General features: G+C 32.1%; 3 protein-coding genes and 1 non-coding gene across 5 annotated transcripts; 1 reads left to right on the top strand and 3 right to left on the bottom strand.

Moving 5' to 3' along the window:
- Nucleotides 1-192: 192 nt before the first annotated feature.
- TRNAP-AGG lies at nt 193-264 on the bottom strand. The gene has a single exon. It is a non-coding gene; the product is annotated as a tRNA-Pro (tRNA).
- A 1,593-nt stretch (nt 265-1,857) lies between these two features.
- LOC114390603 (U1 small nuclear ribonucleoprotein C-like) lies at nt 1,858-4,885 on the bottom strand. The gene is made up of 7 exons (XM_028351404.1): nt 4,729-4,885; nt 4,591-4,635; nt 4,447-4,489; nt 3,500-3,541; nt 3,145-3,412; nt 2,393-2,665; nt 1,858-2,207 (listed from the first exon to the last, which is right to left on the bottom strand). Exons 2-6 carry the CDS (start codon nt 4,596-4,598, stop codon nt 2,406-2,408), a joined length of 621 nt encoding a protein of 206 aa, XP_028207205.1. The 5' UTR covers nt 4,599-4,635; nt 4,729-4,885; the 3' UTR covers nt 1,858-2,207; nt 2,393-2,405.
- Nucleotides 4,886-5,860: 975 nt separating this feature from the next.
- On the bottom strand, nt 5,861-11,248 carry LOC114390588 (polycomb group protein FIE1-like). 2 transcript variants are annotated; one of them, XM_028351384.1, is made up of 13 exons: nt 10,897-11,248; nt 10,738-10,803; nt 10,525-10,647; nt 9,703-9,783; nt 9,535-9,627; nt 9,337-9,412; nt 8,028-8,107; nt 7,871-7,942; nt 7,307-7,366; nt 7,122-7,218; nt 6,848-6,911; nt 6,715-6,774; nt 5,861-6,620 (listed from the first exon to the last, which is right to left on the bottom strand). In XM_028351384.1, exons 1-13 carry the CDS (start codon nt 11,098-11,100, stop codon nt 6,551-6,553), a joined length of 1,146 nt encoding a protein of 381 aa, XP_028207185.1. In that variant the 5' UTR covers nt 11,101-11,248; the 3' UTR covers nt 5,861-6,550. The 2 variants fall into 2 exon arrangements, with proteins under 2 accessions (XP_028207185.1, XP_028207193.1); XM_028351392.1 differs by having other exon boundaries at nt 10,525-10,644.
- A 1,237-nt stretch (nt 11,249-12,485) lies between these two features.
- LOC114390583 (mitochondrial substrate carrier family protein ucpB) lies at nt 12,486-17,431 on the top strand. Its single transcript, XM_028351370.1, has 9 exons — nt 12,486-12,687; nt 12,840-12,953; nt 14,151-14,212; nt 14,299-14,535; nt 14,611-14,781; nt 14,893-14,942; nt 15,365-15,497; nt 16,586-16,623; nt 16,895-17,431. Exons 1-9 carry the CDS (start codon nt 12,648-12,650, stop codon nt 16,989-16,991), a joined length of 942 nt encoding a protein of 313 aa, XP_028207171.1. The 5' UTR covers nt 12,486-12,647; the 3' UTR covers nt 16,992-17,431.
- The last annotated feature ends 3,878 nt before the right edge of the window (nt 17,432-21,309 follow it).

Here is a 21,309-nt window from a genome sequence, read left to right as displayed (position 1 = left end):
ATGTAAGTCTCTTCTTTTACTATTAGTATTATTATTATGATGTGTACAATGATATAATAAAAACGTTATTAAAAGACATAAAAATATTGATAATTTACTTTTTTGTAAGTTATTTAAATTATTTTATACTTTTATACACAGGGAATGCATGTGAACACTTTTACTTTTATCACTCAAAACAAAATAAGATGTGGGGCATTCCGAGAATTGAACTCGGGACCTCTCGCACCCTAAGCGAGAATCATACCACTAGACCAAATGCCCAATTATTTTTTATAGCAGTATTTACAGTATTAATTACTACAGTAGTGAGCCAGTGATGCACAAGTGTTTATTTATTTATTTGTAGCTCTGCAGAGTGAAGACTTATTAGTTTATCATTTTAAAAAATAATTTTGATTCTTAAAATTTATTTGTCCCTTAAATACTTTTCAGCTTTTAAAACGTTTGTCTTTAAAAATACAATACTTTAAGAAAAGGTTTTAATATATTAGTGGGTTTGTGAATTTTTTGAAATTTTTTAGTTAAGTCTTTGATCTTCTACAATCTTGTAATTGAGTCTTTAAAATTAGTGTATAACAATTTTTCTTAATTAAAAATGCTCAAATAGTTTAAGAACTTAAAACCCAAAGAAAACAAAAGATGAGGTTGAAAAAACATTTCTCAGCTATTTTTAATTTTTAGTTTTCAAAAACACTTATTTTGAAAACTTAACAAAGTTTTAGATAAAAAATTAATTGTTGAATAATGTAAATTTATCTTTTAAAACAATTTTTAAAATAAAGTGAGAAAAGAATCTAACTAACCCTTTCTAAACTTTTCCCCCGACATCCTGGTATAAGTCCGTTGAATGTTTGTGAAAAATAAACTTTATAAAGAGGTACATTCTAAAAACTTTTTTTGGTCAAATTACAGCTCATTGTGCTTTAAAATTATATCTAGAAATTAATTAATCAAGTGTAAATTTTTGCTTTAATTCCCGAGATTGTAAATATTACTTCAATCTTTCAATTCGACAAATATTACAAAATTTTATTCACCTTAGTCCTTTTCTACTTAATTGAAATTTTTTCTCCTCGGACCAAAGTGAAAATTTCGTCCTTGGTAATCACTTCGATTGAGACTTTCGGTTGAGAACGGTGTTATATCCACGAAGAAAATGGTTATCGAAATTATGCGCGCTATATTTAGATTAATGTGACATCATAATTAGGTGAAAACGGAACTTTCAGCCACAGGCTAAAGTTAAAAATTTTGGGGAGAAGATTTCCTGGACGTCCATGCAAAAGATTGTTCATACATATAGAGGTCTTTCGCATGGGATATGACTTGATTGAACCTATGGTTGATGAGAATTTTTTCTAGGCCAATGAAAAGCTGAAGCCAAACATGCAAATGAAAATTGGTACAATCCATTTCAGGAACCCAAGCCATAACTATATACAAGGGGGCACCTAGGTGCTGCACAGTCCTTTGACCCATGTGGAGAATCTTAAGACCAACAGAAGTAATTTTTTTTAATAATTATTGTAATCCAAGAAATGAATCTCCATATTTCATCATTGTCTGACATACCATATAATTCATTGGTAAGACACAAGTAATTATTTCTGAAATATTTTACGAATGAACTTTTGAACAACAGCATATGCTTCAAGAGGACAAAGGAACTTCAACTTTCTGAAGTATTTTAATATTGCCAGGGGAAATATTATTTCCTAATAACTTAATCACAATAATGAAAGCATAATCAATATAAAAAGTTACAACAATATCAAAATACATAATTTGAAATCAAGACATCAATGCACTTTTGTTCTTGATTAAACATGCAATGCTTTTGTTAGGGAACTCAAATCCAATAACACATGATATGAAATTATGATTTTTTTTCCCAAATCTACATTTATCACTAATAAAACTCAGATTAAAAACAAATTAATTGCAGAATAGAACCTATCATCAGCAAGTCATGTCAAAATAAAAAAGTTCTAGTAATTGGCACTTAGATATAAATCTGTCATCTGGGACCAAAAACATAACACATAAAAATTTCTTGCATTCAAGCTGCTGGACATGCTACATACCAATGATTACTCTATATATGATCACAAATGGAGAGTCCTAATTTGATGAACAGCTGGTAGGGAGAGCACAAATAGCTCTAGCCATAAGACTCTAATAGAGATAAGATTATGCAGAGTGACCTGCATAACACAAATAAAATAGTAAAGAATGTTGATTAGTAGAAATTCAATGAATACTTGATCCCAGCAAATACTATGCTTTCTCCCTGAGTTACGGTTGGAAATAGCAAAGAAAAGGCAGAAAAACTTTATTGAACAAGTATTGTATTAGTGTAAAATCCAATAATCAATATAAAATAACATACCAGTTCAACCAGGTCAGTGATTACCCTCAGGTGCTTGAGCACTGGCATTGTAATTATCATAACTTCCAGATGATGGTGCCGGAGGATTGGCTTGATACATTGCTGATGATACCATAGAGGGAGCACCATTGGAAGCTGGAGCAGCAGTGCTTCCAGGAACTGCTGGAGGGGGAGCTAATGAAGGGGGCCTTGGTATGGTATTTAGTTGACCTGGTGCCTGGGGAGCACCAGGTGGAGGTAACATTGGAGGCATGGTAGGTGCAGAAACATATCCTGTGAACTCCAATTGAAAATCGCTTACATCAGATGTTGTGTAATAAAAGAACTAGCTTGAACTTGGCTCCCAATTTTTTCAGAACTTTCAGCATTAGAATAGAAGTTGCAGCTTTAAACATAAAATTCTAACTAAAGAAACAGATAAAAACAGATAGGTTTTCTAGTCCAAAACTTATTTTATTTATTTATAATAGTGCTTTCTAATACAGAAAAGCCAACGAAAGAAGTACCATATATTTAAAAGGAAATTTAAATAACAAGGCAATTGCAATAGTAGAAACCAAAATCAATTTGTTGTTAGCTATTGGGATATGCATAATGAGAGTCATTGTTAAGAGAATAAATCAAAGAATCACATGTCTGCATGTAAAATGAAAAGACATGAATATGACAGACCAAGCCAGATTTAATATTTCAATAAGAGGAGATGGAAGTTTTATGAAAATCACAAAAGGAATGGGCAAGATCAAATTCACCTGGTGCACCAGGAGGTCTAGGAAAGACAGGTGGTCTCATCCCTGGCATTAGTGGTTGGCTTCCAGGTATTTGTGCATTTCCAGGAATAGGCAATCTTGGTGGTGGCAATACAGGAGGAAGGTTAGGCCTCTGAACCATTAGATGATTATAAGCCACACCAACCTGCTGAAACGCTGCAGCTTGCCCAAGATGTTCTTTGATCCTTTGATCAATTAAACTTTGTGTTTGTTGTTCTTCAAATTGCTGGTAGTAGGTCCTCACATTTGCCTGAAAGCATGAACAGACATTAAATGTCATGAATATGCTGTACAATGTAATGCATTTATTTCAAGAAATGAGAAACATTCATGGTACCTTGTGTTTGTAACCTGCATTGTGCTGCTTTCTAACAGATGGCTGCAATAGCACACAAACAACATTAGCAACGTATTGATGCCTAGTGTGGCTAACAAACCTTAATGATTCGGTTCCTCTACTGTTATTAACGTGCAATTTGGTCCCCCAATAATTTTATTGAAGTTAACCCCCCAACTTTTTTCAATAGCCACAATAAAATCCTTTCATCAGTTTTCCTTTACCTAAAACCTTAAAGGCAAATGTTAATCAGTGTCTTAAGGTACTGATTAAGGAACAAAAAGGAGAAAAATATTTATTGGGATACACAAAATTGCGCTACTCATGAGTTTTTTTACGCTCTTCTGTGTTTTTCACAATAAATATTTTATCTTTTTAGTTTCTTAACCAATGCCCTAAGGGCATGGGATAGCAAGACCCAACCTTAAAATCCTCATTTTCTACTTAAAATCTCCACAAATAGAACAGATTAAATCATTTTAAACCCTCTTACACTCAAAACTCACCAATAAAAACATTATTTTTCACCCAAAATCAGAAAAAATCACAAATTTCCTCTTTCCTTAAAACCCTGGCTTGACTTCATACAAAATACTCCACATTTCCAGAACCTGAACCATTAAAATCAGTTCTTATCCCAAATTAGTTTCAAACCCCCAACTACTCAAGTTAAAAAATGAGGATTTGTGGGGGGTTTCATGTACAAAATTAGAGCCATAACAGAGGGGCCACTAGCCCACTACACATGAGAATCCCGCATGACAAAGGAAACACTTCACATTCAGTTTGCAATTGCACCTATTATTGCTGGGTTGAGACTCTTTCTAGCTGTCTATGACCATGATTGAAACAATAAGCTATTTTCATATGCATTTTACTGACAAATTCAGTAGACTAAACTAACTCGAAGTGAAAGGGAAACGAAATCGGTGAGGGAAACAACTTACAGAATCGTGGGTCAAATAGGTGTCGCAGTAGTCACAGTAGTACCTGCAATGCAAAATCAAACAAAAAGAAAATGAATACCATGGATTCAATGAAACGTGAAATACAAAGGAATGGACGATTTTTCAGCAAGGAAGTTAATGTACCGAGGCATGGCTGATTCAATGACGACGACGACTCCCGCCAAAACCCTAGCAGTGGAGCAAATTATTATAAAAAAAGAAGTGAAAGAAAGTTAAAACCCTAAAAATGTAAAAGAGGAGTGAATGGCGGACGATAACAACTTGAGGAAAGAAAAGTAGAAGAAGCAGTGGTCGATTAAAGCGTGGATGCTATGCCCAGTCTGCCCAAGTTTCTGGATTCCATTGCCACTCACCAGAGCTAATTATTTATGCGCTTATTTCATCGTAATTTTTTACTATTTATGCGCTTATTTCATCGTAATTTTTTATTATTTATGCGCTTATTTCATCGTAATTTTTTTATTGAGTAAATTATACTCATGCTTCCTTTTTTTTCTAAATTATATTTGACATCACTCACTTTTACATAAAAAAAAATCCTAATTGTTTAATTCGTATTATACTAGATCCTTATTCTTAAACACCTTCCTTTTCTTTTTTCTCTAATTGAACGTGAATATAATTTTTTATTGGACGTGAACTCACCTTTTTAATATGTGTGTTAACACTCTTCATTCTTCTCCTTCTTCTTAGTTTGATTTTTTTTATGTGTAACAGGTCATTTTATTTATGCGTTTTTGTTAGACGTGTTCTCAATCATTTCTATTAATTGAATATGATTTTTTACTTCAAATTTTAGTATTTTGCCTTTGCATTTGTGTTTTTGACTCCTTTTTTAAAAATATTTATTTTTTATAACTAAGTGTTTGATATAATGTTTCAATCAAAAGTTGCATCTTCTTCAAGTATTAACAACAATAAAGTAAGAGTCAAATATTAACGGAAAAATTGTTATTACCTTAAGAAATGTTTATTCACATGGTCAATTGTTAATTTATTATTGAATATTTAACCAAGATGTTAGGCCAATTTTATCTACTCACATATTTCAATTAACCTTAGTAATTAACATTAACAAAAGGAAAATAAAAATAATGTAAAAAAAATAAATAGAGGTATCAAGTGCAATTTGAGAAAAAAATACCAAAGGTGCGAGAGTAACAAAAATATTAGAGTAATTTTGTCTGTTCTCAATTGACATCAGTTAATAACATTAACAGACAAGGGTAAACGTAACATAAAAAAAGAAAGAAGTATCATGTGCAATTTGAGAAAGAAATACAGAAAGTATCAAGGCTTCCTTAAATTCAACATAGACCAAGGCAATGTTTGAAGATCATCAGGACTTCGGAGTTGGAATTTGTATCAATAAGGACCATAACTATCAATTTGATTATGTTCCAATCTGTATTTCCCATCTTATTACTAATGAAATGAAATAGTCTTCGTCTAAAAAAAAAGTGTTAGAAAATACTATATTCCTAACATTAATTTGGTGTGTGAGAACTACTTTTCCATCGGAATGACAAAATCACAATACAATGGTTACATGTAATAGCAATTGTCTGCAGCTTCCCGAGAATTGGAGACTTGATTGAGGTTAACGTTTGAGCACGTCAAATGGCTTGCACACACTATTGTTCCTAGGAGCACTTAATATCTGTTTTACATTCAAAGCCTTTGGCCATCGGCCAAAAAAATTGTTTTGGCAAAAATTTGGAACGGTCTTATGGTAAGAAAAAATCAATTAATTTTTCATGGTGAAGCTAATGCAACAAGTAGTTATTTATACCTTTTCATAATATCACCATTATTATGTGGAGTAGAATTGATTGTGTTATGATATGGTGATTTGCAGGAAGTGAAGGCATTGACAAGCTTTTGTCTTCTGAAAAGGTTAGTAGAGATGGTGGTGTTGGTAGTAGATGACTTTCTCCATTGCCAAATCTCATAAACGAGGAATCATACAGAACTTCAAAACAAACATTAACTTTGCTTGAGGAAGCACCCGCGGATTCACACACTTACTTAATGACTTAATCAGTGATATTGGTACATCAGATTTGTATAGTAGGTAGATAACTTAGTCTGAGGAGTTTGTAACATCATCCCAGCGCCATATTGTGCCATCCTCACAGCAACTCAATATAGTACTACAACATAACACAAGAAACAACTACAATTTAAAACAAAAAAACAACATTGCCTCAAAATTGTGAGCGGCAACATCAATATATGAAGAATTACCTTCCATCAAAGGACGTAGCAGTCTGCCTGATTGGAGATTTTGATTGAGGGTGTGACAACCTGAACAAGGTGACACAAAATAAGAATTTCATAAAATAAAAACGATTGAAAAAATCTTGGTAGATAAACGAACCTTGCAACAAGTACAGGAGGACTTGACTGCAATTCCCAAACAAAAATCTTCCCTTCCCTGTTACCTGGCGGACCCAGAAAATGTAAAAAGTGAATATAAAATAAAATTAAAATCTTGAAAGTACAAACTTGCCAGTGAAAGAACTAGTCCAAATTGTCAGAAATCTGTTATGAACAAATTGTGAAATAAATAGATCATGCCACTGTAGCAAAAAAACTGCACATGCTAGAGAAAATAATCAATGTAAAAAAAAATTGCAATTAGATAAGCTTACCTACTGCGGCTATGTTGAAATGGAAATCACAAGAAAACTTGATGAACCAGATATCACACTCGGGAACAGGGTATTTCTGAAGGATGTCAACTACACCCTAAACATCCAAAAAAAAAAAAAAACTGAAGCTGATTAAAAGTTACACATTAAAAAATAATTAAGAAAAGATAATGATTATAACTAACCTCCCCTGGAGTTTGTTCCTTCACTTTAGGTTCCCACAAGATAATTTCATTGTCAACACTCTGGAATCATAACATAATCCGTTACTTAAGGAATTGGTAAGTAACTTCATGAATAAGAGAAAATTCAAATTAAGAAATACTACTATGCTTATGATTCAGTTCTCAAAATGGAGGACTTGTCCAAAAACCTTTAAAACTTTTTTATCTTATTAAACATTTTTTGTGTGAAAGAAACTTCATTAAATATGATTTCCCAATTCCCACTTAAACTGAGCAACAAGGAAAAGTATAGAAACATCAACACAACAAAGCTACCCATGCTTGTCTACTAAAGAAAGTACTCAAAACACATGCACTGAGCACCACAGTGATACCATAAAATTCTTAATAATTAATTTACTGTTTCAATAGCTACTGATTTTTCAACAGTACCCTTGAAGCGCATTTCAAACTCTTGAAGTAGTAGAAGTCATAAATTCCAGCTAAGGAACAGTTTTTTCCATCACAACAAACTTAACATTAAATTTCCACCTGGTAGTAGATGGATACTGAGCAATCACTCACCTTTGAGAGGATAAAATCACCCAGCCACCTATTACAATCAACATAATTTAAATGAACTGAAGCATTGTATACCTGAAATTAGGTATTGCTAGAATTAGAAATAAGAAATTAGAAAATATTCATGATTGATATGTACCAAAAATGAACTGTTACTTACAGGAAACTGGACATATTTTGTGGGAAACTTAGAAGGAAGATCTGTCCATGTAAATGATTTTTCTACATATGTCCAGAACTCTGCAGTAACATAACAAACATGATGGATTAAAATGAAAAGGACAATAATACAATTGGTACACTAAAAAAAATTCACATGCATAAATGGTGTATATTTTGGTTTGGGAACAGGACACTGCTACAGGGTGGGACTGGGACCAAACTATAAAATCATCAACTCAACTACATATTTTAATTGATTCAGTGCATAAACAGAATGGGGCATCATGTTCCACACAAGAATTTTCCAAGCGATTACAAAAATAATTGTTACTTGCAGCTTCCATATTATCATGAAACAAATATCAAAGATACCAAAAACAACTTATCAAATCCATTAAGAAGATTTGATTATGTGTAGGATAGGTCCAATAGGATAGATGCATAAACTGAGGTGAACGAAGATCAGGGAACCATTAATAGTCTTTCAAAAGATTGACACAATGGTGTCATTTGATCCATGTAGCCAACTCCACCTATTGGGAAAAGACACTTTTCTTAATCCTGTATTTTCATTATACTGATGAAATAGCTATGATTGTTTCAGATCGGCATCTTACCAACCTAGTACCAATAGTTAGATAATAAAGTTGCATCATTAATAAGTATCAATAAATTGCACCATCATTCAACAATCAAACAGTTGCACAAAATTGCAAATGCTAAGAGGTTATGCAATATTCCTTGGCTGTAATATCATTCCAATAAACAACTTCTAGAATTTATGCCGTTGACTAGAAACTGAATTATAACCTATCAATTTCTCAATCTTTTCAATTTAAAAATCTTTTTCTTAAAAGTTAAACTAATCTGCGAATGGTACTTAGTAGTACATTATTTTACAAATTTTTATTTTCTGAATCTGATAATCAAATAGTGTTTACATGGCAAAAAGAAATTAATGTTTAAAAAACTGAACTGGTCATTGAATTGGTTAAGACACTAGTTCATGATTCATTGGTCCAATCGTGACCAAAGTTCAAACTGAACTGTTTACGTTACAGTTGACGCTTACACAAGTATTTCACTGATTGTCTGGTCAATGACAAGAACAGTAATAATTATTTATGAAAAAAAAATTCTGTAATTTTGCCTGATTTAGTTTTTTTATCTTTTCTAAGATTATGGTGTGGTACCATCCATTACATTATGGGAAATATAGTGAAACTTGACTAGATGATTCAAGACAAACAAAAGTGACCAATGATATAATAGCAGCAGCGCAGCAAACATCAAACTAAATAGCTTACCCTTCATAGACCATATTTTTACAGTATTATCCATGCCACAACTAGCAATACTATATATGTCTGATGGGTGAAAATCCTACAGTAAGCAACAAAAAGTCAGTTGGGCTAATCTCCAAAATCTAAATCTTATATTATCACCAAGAATAGGTAATTAAGCACGAAAAAGGGGGAGAAACATCAGGTGAAGAATACACTTACAACACTTAGGACTTCATTACGATGTCCTCCAGCTCCCGCAAATATTAAAATGCATATTCCAGTATGAACATTCCATAACCGGACAGATTCATCCTGATCAACATTAGATGTCATTGAATGAAAAACAAGGGATTTTTTAAATAGTGAAAATATGGAGAAGCCATTTACTTTGCTTGCCGAGATCACAAGTGATGGCTTTAATGTTTGGGTCCTGATTTCATTTACGGAGTCTCCATGGCCAACAAAACTCTGCAGTGAGGAGGACATCATGTCAGTTAGCAGCAGGGATTAGTACAAAATCAATATATTTTCAACATTATTGAATTCAAAAAATTATTTAAGACTTTTAGCAAGTGGTAATTCTAACAAAAACTCTAGATTAACAACCAACACTGGGCACATTCGAGCAGTGTTATCAATGGTGGATGGCAGCACACAGTGGAAGGCCAAAATTCTGCCATATAAACACGCCATTGTGGCAGCCATAGCGGGCCTCCCTTCACAAATTGCTTATGGCAGTTGACAAAAAAACAGCATGCCATTTCGCCATGGCGGCCATAGTGCTGCCATTTAACAACATTGCATTTGAATAAAAATATAATTAAGCATTTACGGTATTCAATACAAACTTAGGATGCATCAGGGTAAACAACTTAATTAAGCACCAGCTCAGAGAAGAGCTTATTAGCGAACTTGACTGTGAAAGTTACTAAATTAAGCTAAAAAAATACCTTATTTTGATAGGATTTTCTGTTAAGCTTATTGAAATAAACTAAAAAAAGAACGTATAGTATCATAGTAATGTCATGAGCCGTTTTCCTAAGCTCAAACTAGACTCAAACATGGACACCAACATTCTGCTTGAGTGCTTATATCATACAATAAACCCATATAACCTCTTATAAATGCTTCCTAAATGCAAAAATATTTATTCATCTGGTACATATGCTTCGAGTATGATGAGTTCAGTACTATAAATGAGTAAAATACCTTGTGTATCTTCTCACTGCCAGCATCAATGACTCGCATGACCCCATTGATTCCTCCAGCCACAACAAATGGGGTGCCATCAACATTGCACGCCCAACTCACTGTGTAAAAAGACTCATCCTTCTGGTGTTACATAAAAACATGTAAAAACAGAAACAATTTTCTAGAGAAATGAAACCCTAACTTAAAAGAGGGTAGAGTAGACCGACATACATCTTCGTCTACATAAGATTGCAAAACAGCAATAACTCCTCCTTCAAGACATTGATAAACAGTGACCTGAGGAATGAATGAAGAATTAAAAAAGGCATTGATAAATAAAAAGGTTGAAACTTGGGGGATGAAAAGAAAAAGGAGTGGTGGAGGGGGTACCCTATTGCCACCAACAGTGGCGAAAACGTTGAAGTAGCGGGAGTCAATGAAGTTGAAAATGACGGCATATAGAGGGCGCTTTCCCTCTTGGAGGCGATTGGTGACTCTGTATTCCCTCTTCTTCGAACAAGTCAAGGATCCCACCACTGGGTCACATCCCAAACCTAAACCAACCGACTTCCCCGTTGCCGTTTCACCCACCATCTACTCTTCTATTTTTCTCTGCTTCGCTTCCCTACACGCAACAAAGATACTACTGTAATCTGGTTTCGAGTTTTCAAAACAAAAACCTGCGTAAGGGACCACGCAACACAAAATCAAGCATATCACTCCTACTTTGTTGCTTCCAAAACTATGCTCCCCCTTAAATAATATATTTTTTTTTTAATCAACGTATTTTTCACTCCAAGGTTAAAGACTTATTCCGAAATAGTAAGTTTCATTCAAGGAATTAACTTCGTGTTTAGAAAACAAAAGATTATTAAATTATATGGAGAAAAAAATTGATTCACATTTATTAAACAAATAAGATAACATCATATAACGTTCTAAGTGTATCTTACACTTACATTTGGAAACAATATTACTTGAGTATGCTAAAGTTATTATAAGATTATGGATAGTATCATTACATTGCTTTATTTTTACCAAGAAAAAATCAATTGTTTAATTATGATTCAAATTTAATATTATTGATCAAGTTAGAACAACACACATCAATTAATACACACACCATGATCTTACAGATAATTAAAAGTATATTTTTTTATAAGTTTAATTTTTCAAAAGTTTAATGTGATTTTATAAGATGATTATAGTAAAAATTAACAGCCTTTCAAGTAAAACTTAGTTCAAAACACTTAAGTAAAATTTAAGTTTTGAAACATGATTGAAAGGAAAAATTTGTGTAAAAGCAATCAATTAAATTTTTAATAGATTAGTTAGCCATCAAGTTAATGAATATTTCATATTATTAACATGATAATCAAATTTTATTATGCGTAAAAAAAAGTCAAAATAAATTAACATGATAATCTAAAATTAACCATTTTTATGAAAGTGAATTCAATTATCTATAGTATCACTAAAATTCTATTTAGTGGACAATTTTTCTAAAAAAAATTATGTGGCGTCAAAGGACTAATTGAGTAGTCCCGATGGAGTAAATTACTTTCATTAGTGTTCTAGCTTATTACCATATAAAAGCTCTTTACATTTATTAGTGTACAAACTATTTATTTATTTTATTAAAAATTATTTATTATATTTTTATAACAATGTCATTAAATGATTCTTTCTCAATAAATTCACTTTATTTAAAATAAAAATTTTCAATAAAATTTATACTTTATTTATTTTCTTTCCACTCTCTTATATATTTTTCTATTATTGAATTGAATATATCGTCGGTTTCATCAATAAATTAAAAAAAATATTTTTTATTTATATCCATAATATTAATACAAAATATTTATCAATGTTATTAATAATTAATCTTAAAAAACTTCAATTTCTTTTTTTTTTCTAATAACTTTTTCTATAGTCTAGATATATTTTTGCGGAGAAATTGATGGTTAATTCATTTATTATTTGTCTAGTTGTTATTCTTCTCTTCCCCGAATCCGCAGGTGCAGGTGTTTTTATTCACCTCATTTTTTTTGTGCCCAGTTTCGAATCACGAATAAAAAGAACAAAGATCTGTTGAAGCATTTCACCACCCCCACCAAGAGCAACCCGGAAAAAGCTATAATATGTCTGGGAATTCGACCTCCAATAATTCGCCACCTTCAGGTTATGTTTGCTTCTATTCCTTTAACCCATTTCCATCAATTTCAACAAAACAAATTCGTTTTTTAAAGATAATAGCAACGAGTACCCCTGCTTTCTTTTGCACTACCAAGTTGTAATTTTGAATGATGGGTATTGAGAAAAAAATGTGTCAGGATCCGGAAATGATAAGAAGCAGAACTGGGCTGCGTCACCTTCCACTGTTTTCAACCACTTTGCTACAAGTGGACTTTCCGTGGCAGTTGCAACTGCAATTACTCACCCTTTAGGTGCTTTGCTTCTCTACGTGTCCCTTCCAATTACTTTCTGTCAAGGGCTGATTGGATATTACTTTTGGTTTTCAAAGTTGTGTTTTTGTCTTTTTCACCTACATTGCCTTGTTGAATCAATTAAGTGCTGTGATCCTGTTTTGTGCATACTTGCAAATTGAATTCGTTTATTTGTTTAGTGCAAACTGTAGATCAGTATAGAACTCCGTTTTTCCTTTTCTTTCTGGGTAGTTATGCTACACAAGACATACATGACACATGGCAGCAGATTGGTCCTTCAATGATACGATTAGTTTTGTCCTTCAATGGCCAATTTGATTTCTTTCTAAGGACCAAATTGACGCTGAAATGTGGCATTAGAAGGCCATTTTGATGTCATGTGTATCCTTTACGGATAGAGTTTGAGAGTGATTCATTTTTTGTGAAAAGCAAAGAAGAATGTTACTGAACAATAATAATACATAACCGATCTGATAGGCGAGTCAATGACGTGAGCACGAGCCAAGTACATATCCAATCAGATAAAGAGACTGGACTGGTCACATGTCCGGTTACTGGTTCAACCGGTCGGACTAACTGGTCCAAGTTTAATAACACTTGTGCTACACACTTTTGCCGCTTTGCTAAATTTATAATCTAAAATGCAATTGCATCTAAACTTTAGGCCTCCCTTTTGCCATCATCCATTACAAACATTTCCTATATGCTATAATCTTACTTCAATCCTGTTATGAACATTAGGCCTCAAGTTATAAACATGTTTGTGCCTGTTTGTTGCGAATACGAACATTTCCTATGTAAAGGATAGAATAACTCAAGTATGTTAAAAGTGTACTGACAAAGTGTGCACAAATTAAACTGGATAAGTGCTACTATTTGGTGCTAGACTGTTTGAGCCTCTGCACCTTATCTCTTTGGAGGATTGATTTGATATATTTATAAATGAAAGAACAATGCGATGTTGCATATATATTTTGAGGACTGAGTTAGGTGTTTATTCTATTATTTTGGGTGGCCATACTTCACAAATGGCAAGCCATATTGGAATTTTTTTGAAGTATCAAATGAAGTCTACAGCTGTAATGAAAATTTTATCTTTAGATTGGTGAAGATTACATGAGATTGAACCCTTGCATATGTTGAGAAGTAACAAATTATTAAAAATATCTATTTAACATGTTCCTACATACCATGCAGATGTATTGAAAGTAAGGCTACAAATGCAACTTGTTGGCCAGACAGGTCCTTTGAGTGGAATGGTAGTTTGCTGTGTACGGCCTTTCCCTTTTAGACCTTAGTTATCACATTATAATACAAAACTTTTATGAGCTGAGCGTTTGTTCAGGGAAAGTTATTTTTAAGCGCGGTGAAAAATGAAGGACCAAAGTCTTTGTATCAGGGTCTGACACCTGCATTAACAAGGTCATTTGTTTATGGAGGACTTCGCTTAGGCCTGTATGAACCCTCTAAGTATGCCTGTGATCTTGCTTTTGGCTCCTCCAATGTTTTAGTTAAAATTGCTTCGGGAATGTTTGCTGGAGCCATTTCGACTGCACTGACCAATCCAATGGAAGTTCTCAAGGTGAGGTATCATATCTTTTAGAAGTATATTAAATATTTTCTTCCTTTTTCTTCAAAATCATATTCCCACAATCAGGTGCGTTTGCAAATGAATCCAGACATGAGAAAGAGTGGACCGATTATAGAGCTTCGGAGGACTGTATCTGAAGAGGGAATCAAAGCTTTGTGGAAAGGGGTGGGCCCTGCCATGGCCAGAGCAGCTGCCTTGACTGCATCCCAGCTGGCTACATATGATGAAACCAAGCAGGTCAACTTTTAAAAAGTCGTTTTGTTTTTCTCTCCCCCCCTTTTATTTTTGTCTTTGCTATCAACCCTTTTATTGCCTTTTAATCATTTGTTTTATTTTCTTATTATCCAGATTTTAGTAAGATGGACATCTCTTAAAGAAGGATTTCCTCTACATCTGATGTATGGCACTGCTGCCAATTTTATTTCTTTTTTACATCTTTTCTGATGCAAACTGATTCAAAGTAAATGGAATATGGTTAAAGCCAGAATATTGACCAAATCATGGGTGACAACTTTAGAATAATGAAGACTGAATAAATTTGAACAAGAAATTTAAATTATTAATCTGAATAAATTAAATAAGAACTTGATTTAAAATTGATTTTATTGCGTATTGAAACTAAAGTACATATCTTCTTATGAAAGTTGTCTAACCTGTTTTGTTCATCTGGCAAACTGAAACAGTCTTTTTTCTAGATTGGCACACCATACAACTCTGGATTAATTTGAACTTGTGCCTTCACATTTTATCATTATTCTGAAATCATTTTTTTACCATTATCTTACCTAGCTTAAGTAATTGTGGTTTGTTCCTTGTATAGCTCAAGCACTGTTGCTGGCATACTGAGCACCCTTGTAACTGCACCGATAGATATGGTTAAAACACGTCTTATGCTACAACGAGAAGCCAAGGAAATTAGAATCTATAAAGGAGGATTTCATTGTGCATACCAGGTATTATTTTTCTTCTTCTTTTCTACCAGTCTTCTGCTTCTTTACCCAATTAGACATGGTTCTATTGTTGCCCAATAGAGATTTATTTGTCATTGTTCAGACCTTCTTCACAAACTTTTGGCTGAATCCTGAAAAAAAATTAAGGAAAGAGGCATTTAAATGTAATGATGATGACTACTTGATTGTAGGAGGGTTTAAAGGACATGACTCAATTTGGTCTAAAATGGGACATAGCTTAATATTATAGTGTCATGTGAAACAACTCCCTAACTTTCGAGTGCCAGATGTGAGGGACTAAAGGGATTTGGGAAATAAGATTTTTTAACTATTTCCTAGTGGAACTTGTAAAAAATAGAAAACTATTTCTTTAGAGGAGGCCATACTTATACATCTAAAATAGTTTGAGTTTGGAAACATTAACAGCAATTGACCTTTAAATCAATTCATTCATGTGGCTGTGTATATTTAGTCTTCTATTAACTTCGTTCGTGTGAGATTATACTGTCTTTGCAATTTGATATGTTACCTTCATTAAACTCTTTTTAACAAGGATTTTTTAAGCCAGCATTTTGGACTCCTGTAAAATTTTAGTTTATCTTACTTTGAAAGGTTGACTATAGTTGATAATTTGGCACTGTGCCTTGCAAGTTCTATGCTACTTTCATGCATTCCTCCAGTATGGCTTGGCTTTCCTGATTCCTTTTTCTGGGAGAATAAGCATGCAGTGGCAGCTTATGTAATACCCAAAAGGTCCTAGATGAATGATTTGCATTGTATTTTGGTTTAGAAAATTCTTGACCTCCCTCCCATGCCCGAATGCCCATAATGAAGAATGTTATTCAAGAAAGAGTGAAAGACACCGCCATAAAGTTATTTACCAATAAAAAGAAGAAGCCCTAAATCGATTCTCTCTTTCCCACTTCTCTGAATGGGTTTAAAGAATCAAAGTCGGATGAAATTATTTACTTTGATAGTTTGCAATAATGATAGTAATGAAAGGCTTTCTCAAACCCTAACTATGAATATCATGTTTACATTCACTATAAATTTCCATTGTTGTTTAATGAATTTCTCATGTTTGGTACCAGGTACTGCTTACAGAGGGTCCAAGGGGACTTTACAAAGGGTGAGTTTATAGCATTCTTGCATGTAACTTGTCTGTTGGCTTTCTTTCACATCATCTAAAAACTTTTATAATTATTGACTTCTTGAGAATTATCACAAATCACAACTACTGTCTTTATGATTCTCTAAAGTTACTTTTTTTGTCACTGCTTGGAGAATAGATAACATCAGACGCACATAAAAAACTAAACTTGCTCCTATTTTTGTTGGGGTCTGGGAGCTTGCATAACTTTGTTTGCATATTAATTTATTTATTTGTTACCTTTTGTCAGGGGCTTTGCAATATTTGCAAGACTAGGGCCACAAACCACAATTACATTTATATTATGTGAGGAGCTAAGGAAACATGCTGGATTGAAGGCAATGTAGTGACAGGAATCTCCACTGGTGGCTATTGCCTACACCAACTAACCATTATGATTATTGAAATGCTGGAGAACTAATCCTTTTGCAAACAAAATCCCTCCCCATTTGGGGGAATTATTTTTGGTAGTTATTTTCATTATTTGCACCAGTGATTCGAGGTTCAATCCCCGGGGAACCAGATCACATTTTTTGAGTTGCAATTTATGCAAACGATATTAATAGATTCATTACTCTAGCATGCAGTTGCCATGGTTTTTTTCCCCTCCCTTTTCCCATTTACTGCAGTGTGGTCCTGGCCACAGTTAGAGACGCAGGATTGTTGTACTTCCAACCTGTATTACTACCACCATTGTATTAACAAAAGGGTATTGATTGTTTTCGTATGTGTGATTTTGATGTGAAGATGATTTTTCTCAGCTCAAATAGTGATTCCTTATCTTTTTGGTTCTTGTTTTGTATTCAATGTTGATAAGCTATTTAATTGCTGGGAGTTTTGGTCGAGTAAGTACATTTTTGGAGAAATTGTGTCTAGATACAGACACGTATTATAACTTGACAGAAATTCTGATTGGAATTTTGGGTGCATCCAACTCATCTAATTGTTGAGGAAGTTTCTTTCTTTAGTCTGGTTTCCGTCGTAGTGTTTAGTAATGATAGTGTTACGTCTAAGGTCCTCTCAGTTACCAGTGTAAAGCAGATGATGCCTCTGATTCACGATTATACTCTATATATTAGTATTTTGTACTGTCAAGTTTCTTCTGCATATACTCTGAATAGTTATTTTGACGGCGTTATTTTGCGTCTGATATAATCCGAATGATGTCGTCACTAACTTTCTCTCAATTACCAGGACAAAATAATGTTTTACCATAGAAACTGTTTGATTTTTTTTCTTTTCCTTCTATTTGACTTAAATTTGAATGTTTGATTTTTACATATTAGAGTAAAAAAATTACACTCTCTACTAATAAGAAATTATTGTTACTATGACTCTTGCATGCATTATAATACAAGTCAATGAATCTATGATACTTGGTGGTTTAATGATTGGATAGTAATATAATACATTTTATATTGAATAAAATTTAATATAATTATTCCACTAAAAAAATAAACATAATTATTTATAAATAACTAACTAGTATTTTGAATGAAATGTTAGAAGTGTTTTATAACTCAATTTTAAAACAGTTTTAATTCAATTTTTTAAAATGTATTTATTTTTTATTTTAGTTATAAAATAAATTAATAGATTTTTTTTCATTTTTTTCTTAATGAATCACATAGTGCTATTATCACTTATCATTGTTTTCATTGTTTTGTTCATCATTGTTATCACTATCAACCAAAACTATCTTTATTATTGCTAAAATCAAATATATTTATCATTTTTATCATTGTCTTAGCTATTTTTATCACTTTCTCATTCATTGTCACTATCATTTATCATAATCATCACAAATTTTATTACCACTAGTTTAGTCTTGTGGTCATTGTTATTACAATAATATTACTCATATTAAGGGCTTTCATAATGTTGTCACTACTATTATAAGTTCACTATTATGTTGTGGCATTAACTATTATCTCTTCTACGTGTCACCAAATGAGGTCAAATTGTAGTCATTGTCAATATTATTATCATAATTACCATTGTTGTTATCACAATTTATAGTCTTTGTAAATATCATCATCATTACTACCAACCATATCATAGGCATCACTAACGCTATCACCACCATTTTTAATCCACTATTATTACTATTGTCATTCCTACCATAAAAATTATTATTGTCACAATTATGTGTCACTAAATGTGGTTGAAGAAAAAAAAATGATTGATGTGATTAAAATATTTGTTTTAATTTTTGAAAGTTTTTAAACTTAAATCTGAGGATGCTCCAGATCAAGCCAAAGGAAGAATGCTTTCGGTATTACACTTACTAGCATGAGGTGTTGTTTTGTATTGTTACTTTTATTGCAATTAATTTGCGTTAGCACTCAACACAAATAAAATCATAAAATTTTATAATTTTTAATAAATTTTAGCAAATAAAAAAATGTGTTGCAAACATTAAATGCATTAATTTTCAAAACTAAAGAAGCTAGTACCTTCATTTTTTATCTATCATTTAAGGTTGTTTTTGTAAAAATCAATAAATATAAAAAAAATTATTCTAATAAAATTATTGATTCCTAATTTACTCCATTTTTTTTACTTCACAATAAATGCATGTGTGCACAGAAAAGTTATTGCTAATTGCCCAAAATGAGATAAAAGCAAAAATATTTTGATAAACATTGCTCAATTAATTAAAGATAAGGAGACAAAACAAGGATATAATTAATAAAAGAGTAATTAATATGATTTTGAACTTTACAAATGATAAATAAATAGGGAAAAAATTCTTCAAAAATCCAACAATTAAAAAGGAATGGAGAGACTAAACAACACCATGTAATGTAGGGGTGTGGTAGGCTAGGGCCGTGTCAAACTCGTCTAGCTAATGTTTTTCTCTTTCGGGGAAATTGGTTTGGCAGTTAGTTGATCAAAAGGGCAAACCTTGGGTGCACCTCATGATTTGTAAATATTGCAAGAATGGTAATGTCCAAGTGTGCTTTCGACTGAAACTATGCAGGTTGTGAGGAATGGAGTGTAGCACAATCATTGGAAATATATTCAGTTCAGTCTTTGATTTCTAGAGTTTGGATTGTCTCAATTATTCATAACTTGTGTGAAGGGAATTTCTGTGTGTATATTTTTAGCAAAGTTAGGAGCTTCTTGACAAGAAAGGTTCCTGCGTGTTCCAACTAGCAAATTTTGTAGGAGTTGCTCGTATGAGGTTGTAGTTTTTGTTGTTTTCTTGTTTTTTTTTTCAGTAGGTGGATTTAACACTCTTACTAATTCATCTTAATCTGAAACTAAATTTGATTAGTGAGAAGTGTAATAAGAAAAGGTAACGGTTTGATGGGACAGTTTGCTAATTCTGCCTAACTCGTACTTCCTGTATCTCTTTTTATTTTTAACTAAATTTAAGCAATTTTGTCCATCCATAATGACTATTTATTTATTTTCTTATAGTTGTCACTTTATATATATTATTACTATTTACATTTAAAATATATTAAAAATATGTATATAATAAATATGACTAAATTAAGACACTTCATAAATTAAATCAAATCATCAAAAAATCAAATTGGTTGAAAAAGAAAAAAATAGAAGAAAATTTTAAATTATAAAGTCTAAAAGATATTAATTTATTAAGTTAAGAAATAACTTATCAAATCATCGGATTGGTTAAAAAAATGAAAATCAAAATAATTAAAACTAATTTTGTTCAGATTAAAGAAATCAATTAACTAAATTAATTTGAACCAATTTTAATTAGTTTAATTTATATTATGAAATTCATCAGACCAATTGGTTAGTAGTTCCATCAACACTTCTACTCATGGTACACAAGCTCTTACACTTTGTTTGATAGAGTGAAATAAGTGTGAAATTGAGAGGAGATAGGGAAAATAGAGTGAAGGTTAAAAAATGGAGTTGTTTAGTTGAGGTGAATTACTGCTTGTATGTCGTGTAACCTTTGACGTGTGTAATTAGTTGAAGCACAAATTTCAATATAAACATAAGTAATGGATGCACATCAAAATATGACTAGTGAGAGAAAATCATAAGACAACGGGTCTCACATGAAAAGTTTCATGTTGAAATTGTAAGAAACAGTCGAAAAATAAGTCACATGATACATATTAAATTTTGACTATCTAAGGGTGCTTTGACCGTTATTTTTTTTTATTTTTACTTGAAAATAAAAAATGGTATAAAAATACGTTTAGTTGAATTTTTGAGTAAAAATATTTTCTTAAACGAACCAAAAATTCAAAACAATAAAATCTCATTTTTAGTGTTTTTAGTTGAAATCAAAAACCTCATTTTAGGTAAAATAAAAATCTGGTAACAAAATATAATTTTAAGCAAATTTAAAAATACATTTCCTTTTAAAAATATATTTTTAGTATTTTTATTTCTTAAAAATAAAAAATAAAAAGTCAAATTAAACTTATTTTCAAAACACACCCTAAAATATCCCTCTTTATTTCTTCACTTGTTTCATTCTTACTGGCCTAACCATCACCCCACACTTTATCATGCTTCTCAAATTTGCTCAACAGTGACGCCAATGTGCTTCGGCAATTCCCTCCATTCTACTACCAATTGCTTCAATTTGGACCACTAAGGTAAATGGTGTGATTAGTTCTCATTTCCCCTTTCATAATCAACTAGTTTTTTCTTCTGAGTTGATAAATGATT

The sequence above is a fragment of the Glycine soja genome, chromosome 2, assembly GCF_004193775.1.
Source record: "Glycine soja cultivar W05 chromosome 2, ASM419377v2, whole genome shotgun sequence".
Taxonomy (NCBI): domain Eukaryota; kingdom Viridiplantae; phylum Streptophyta; class Magnoliopsida; order Fabales; family Fabaceae; genus Glycine; species Glycine soja.
The sequence above is the reverse complement of the archived record's forward strand: the minus strand, read 5'-3'. Positions and strand labels throughout refer to the sequence as shown.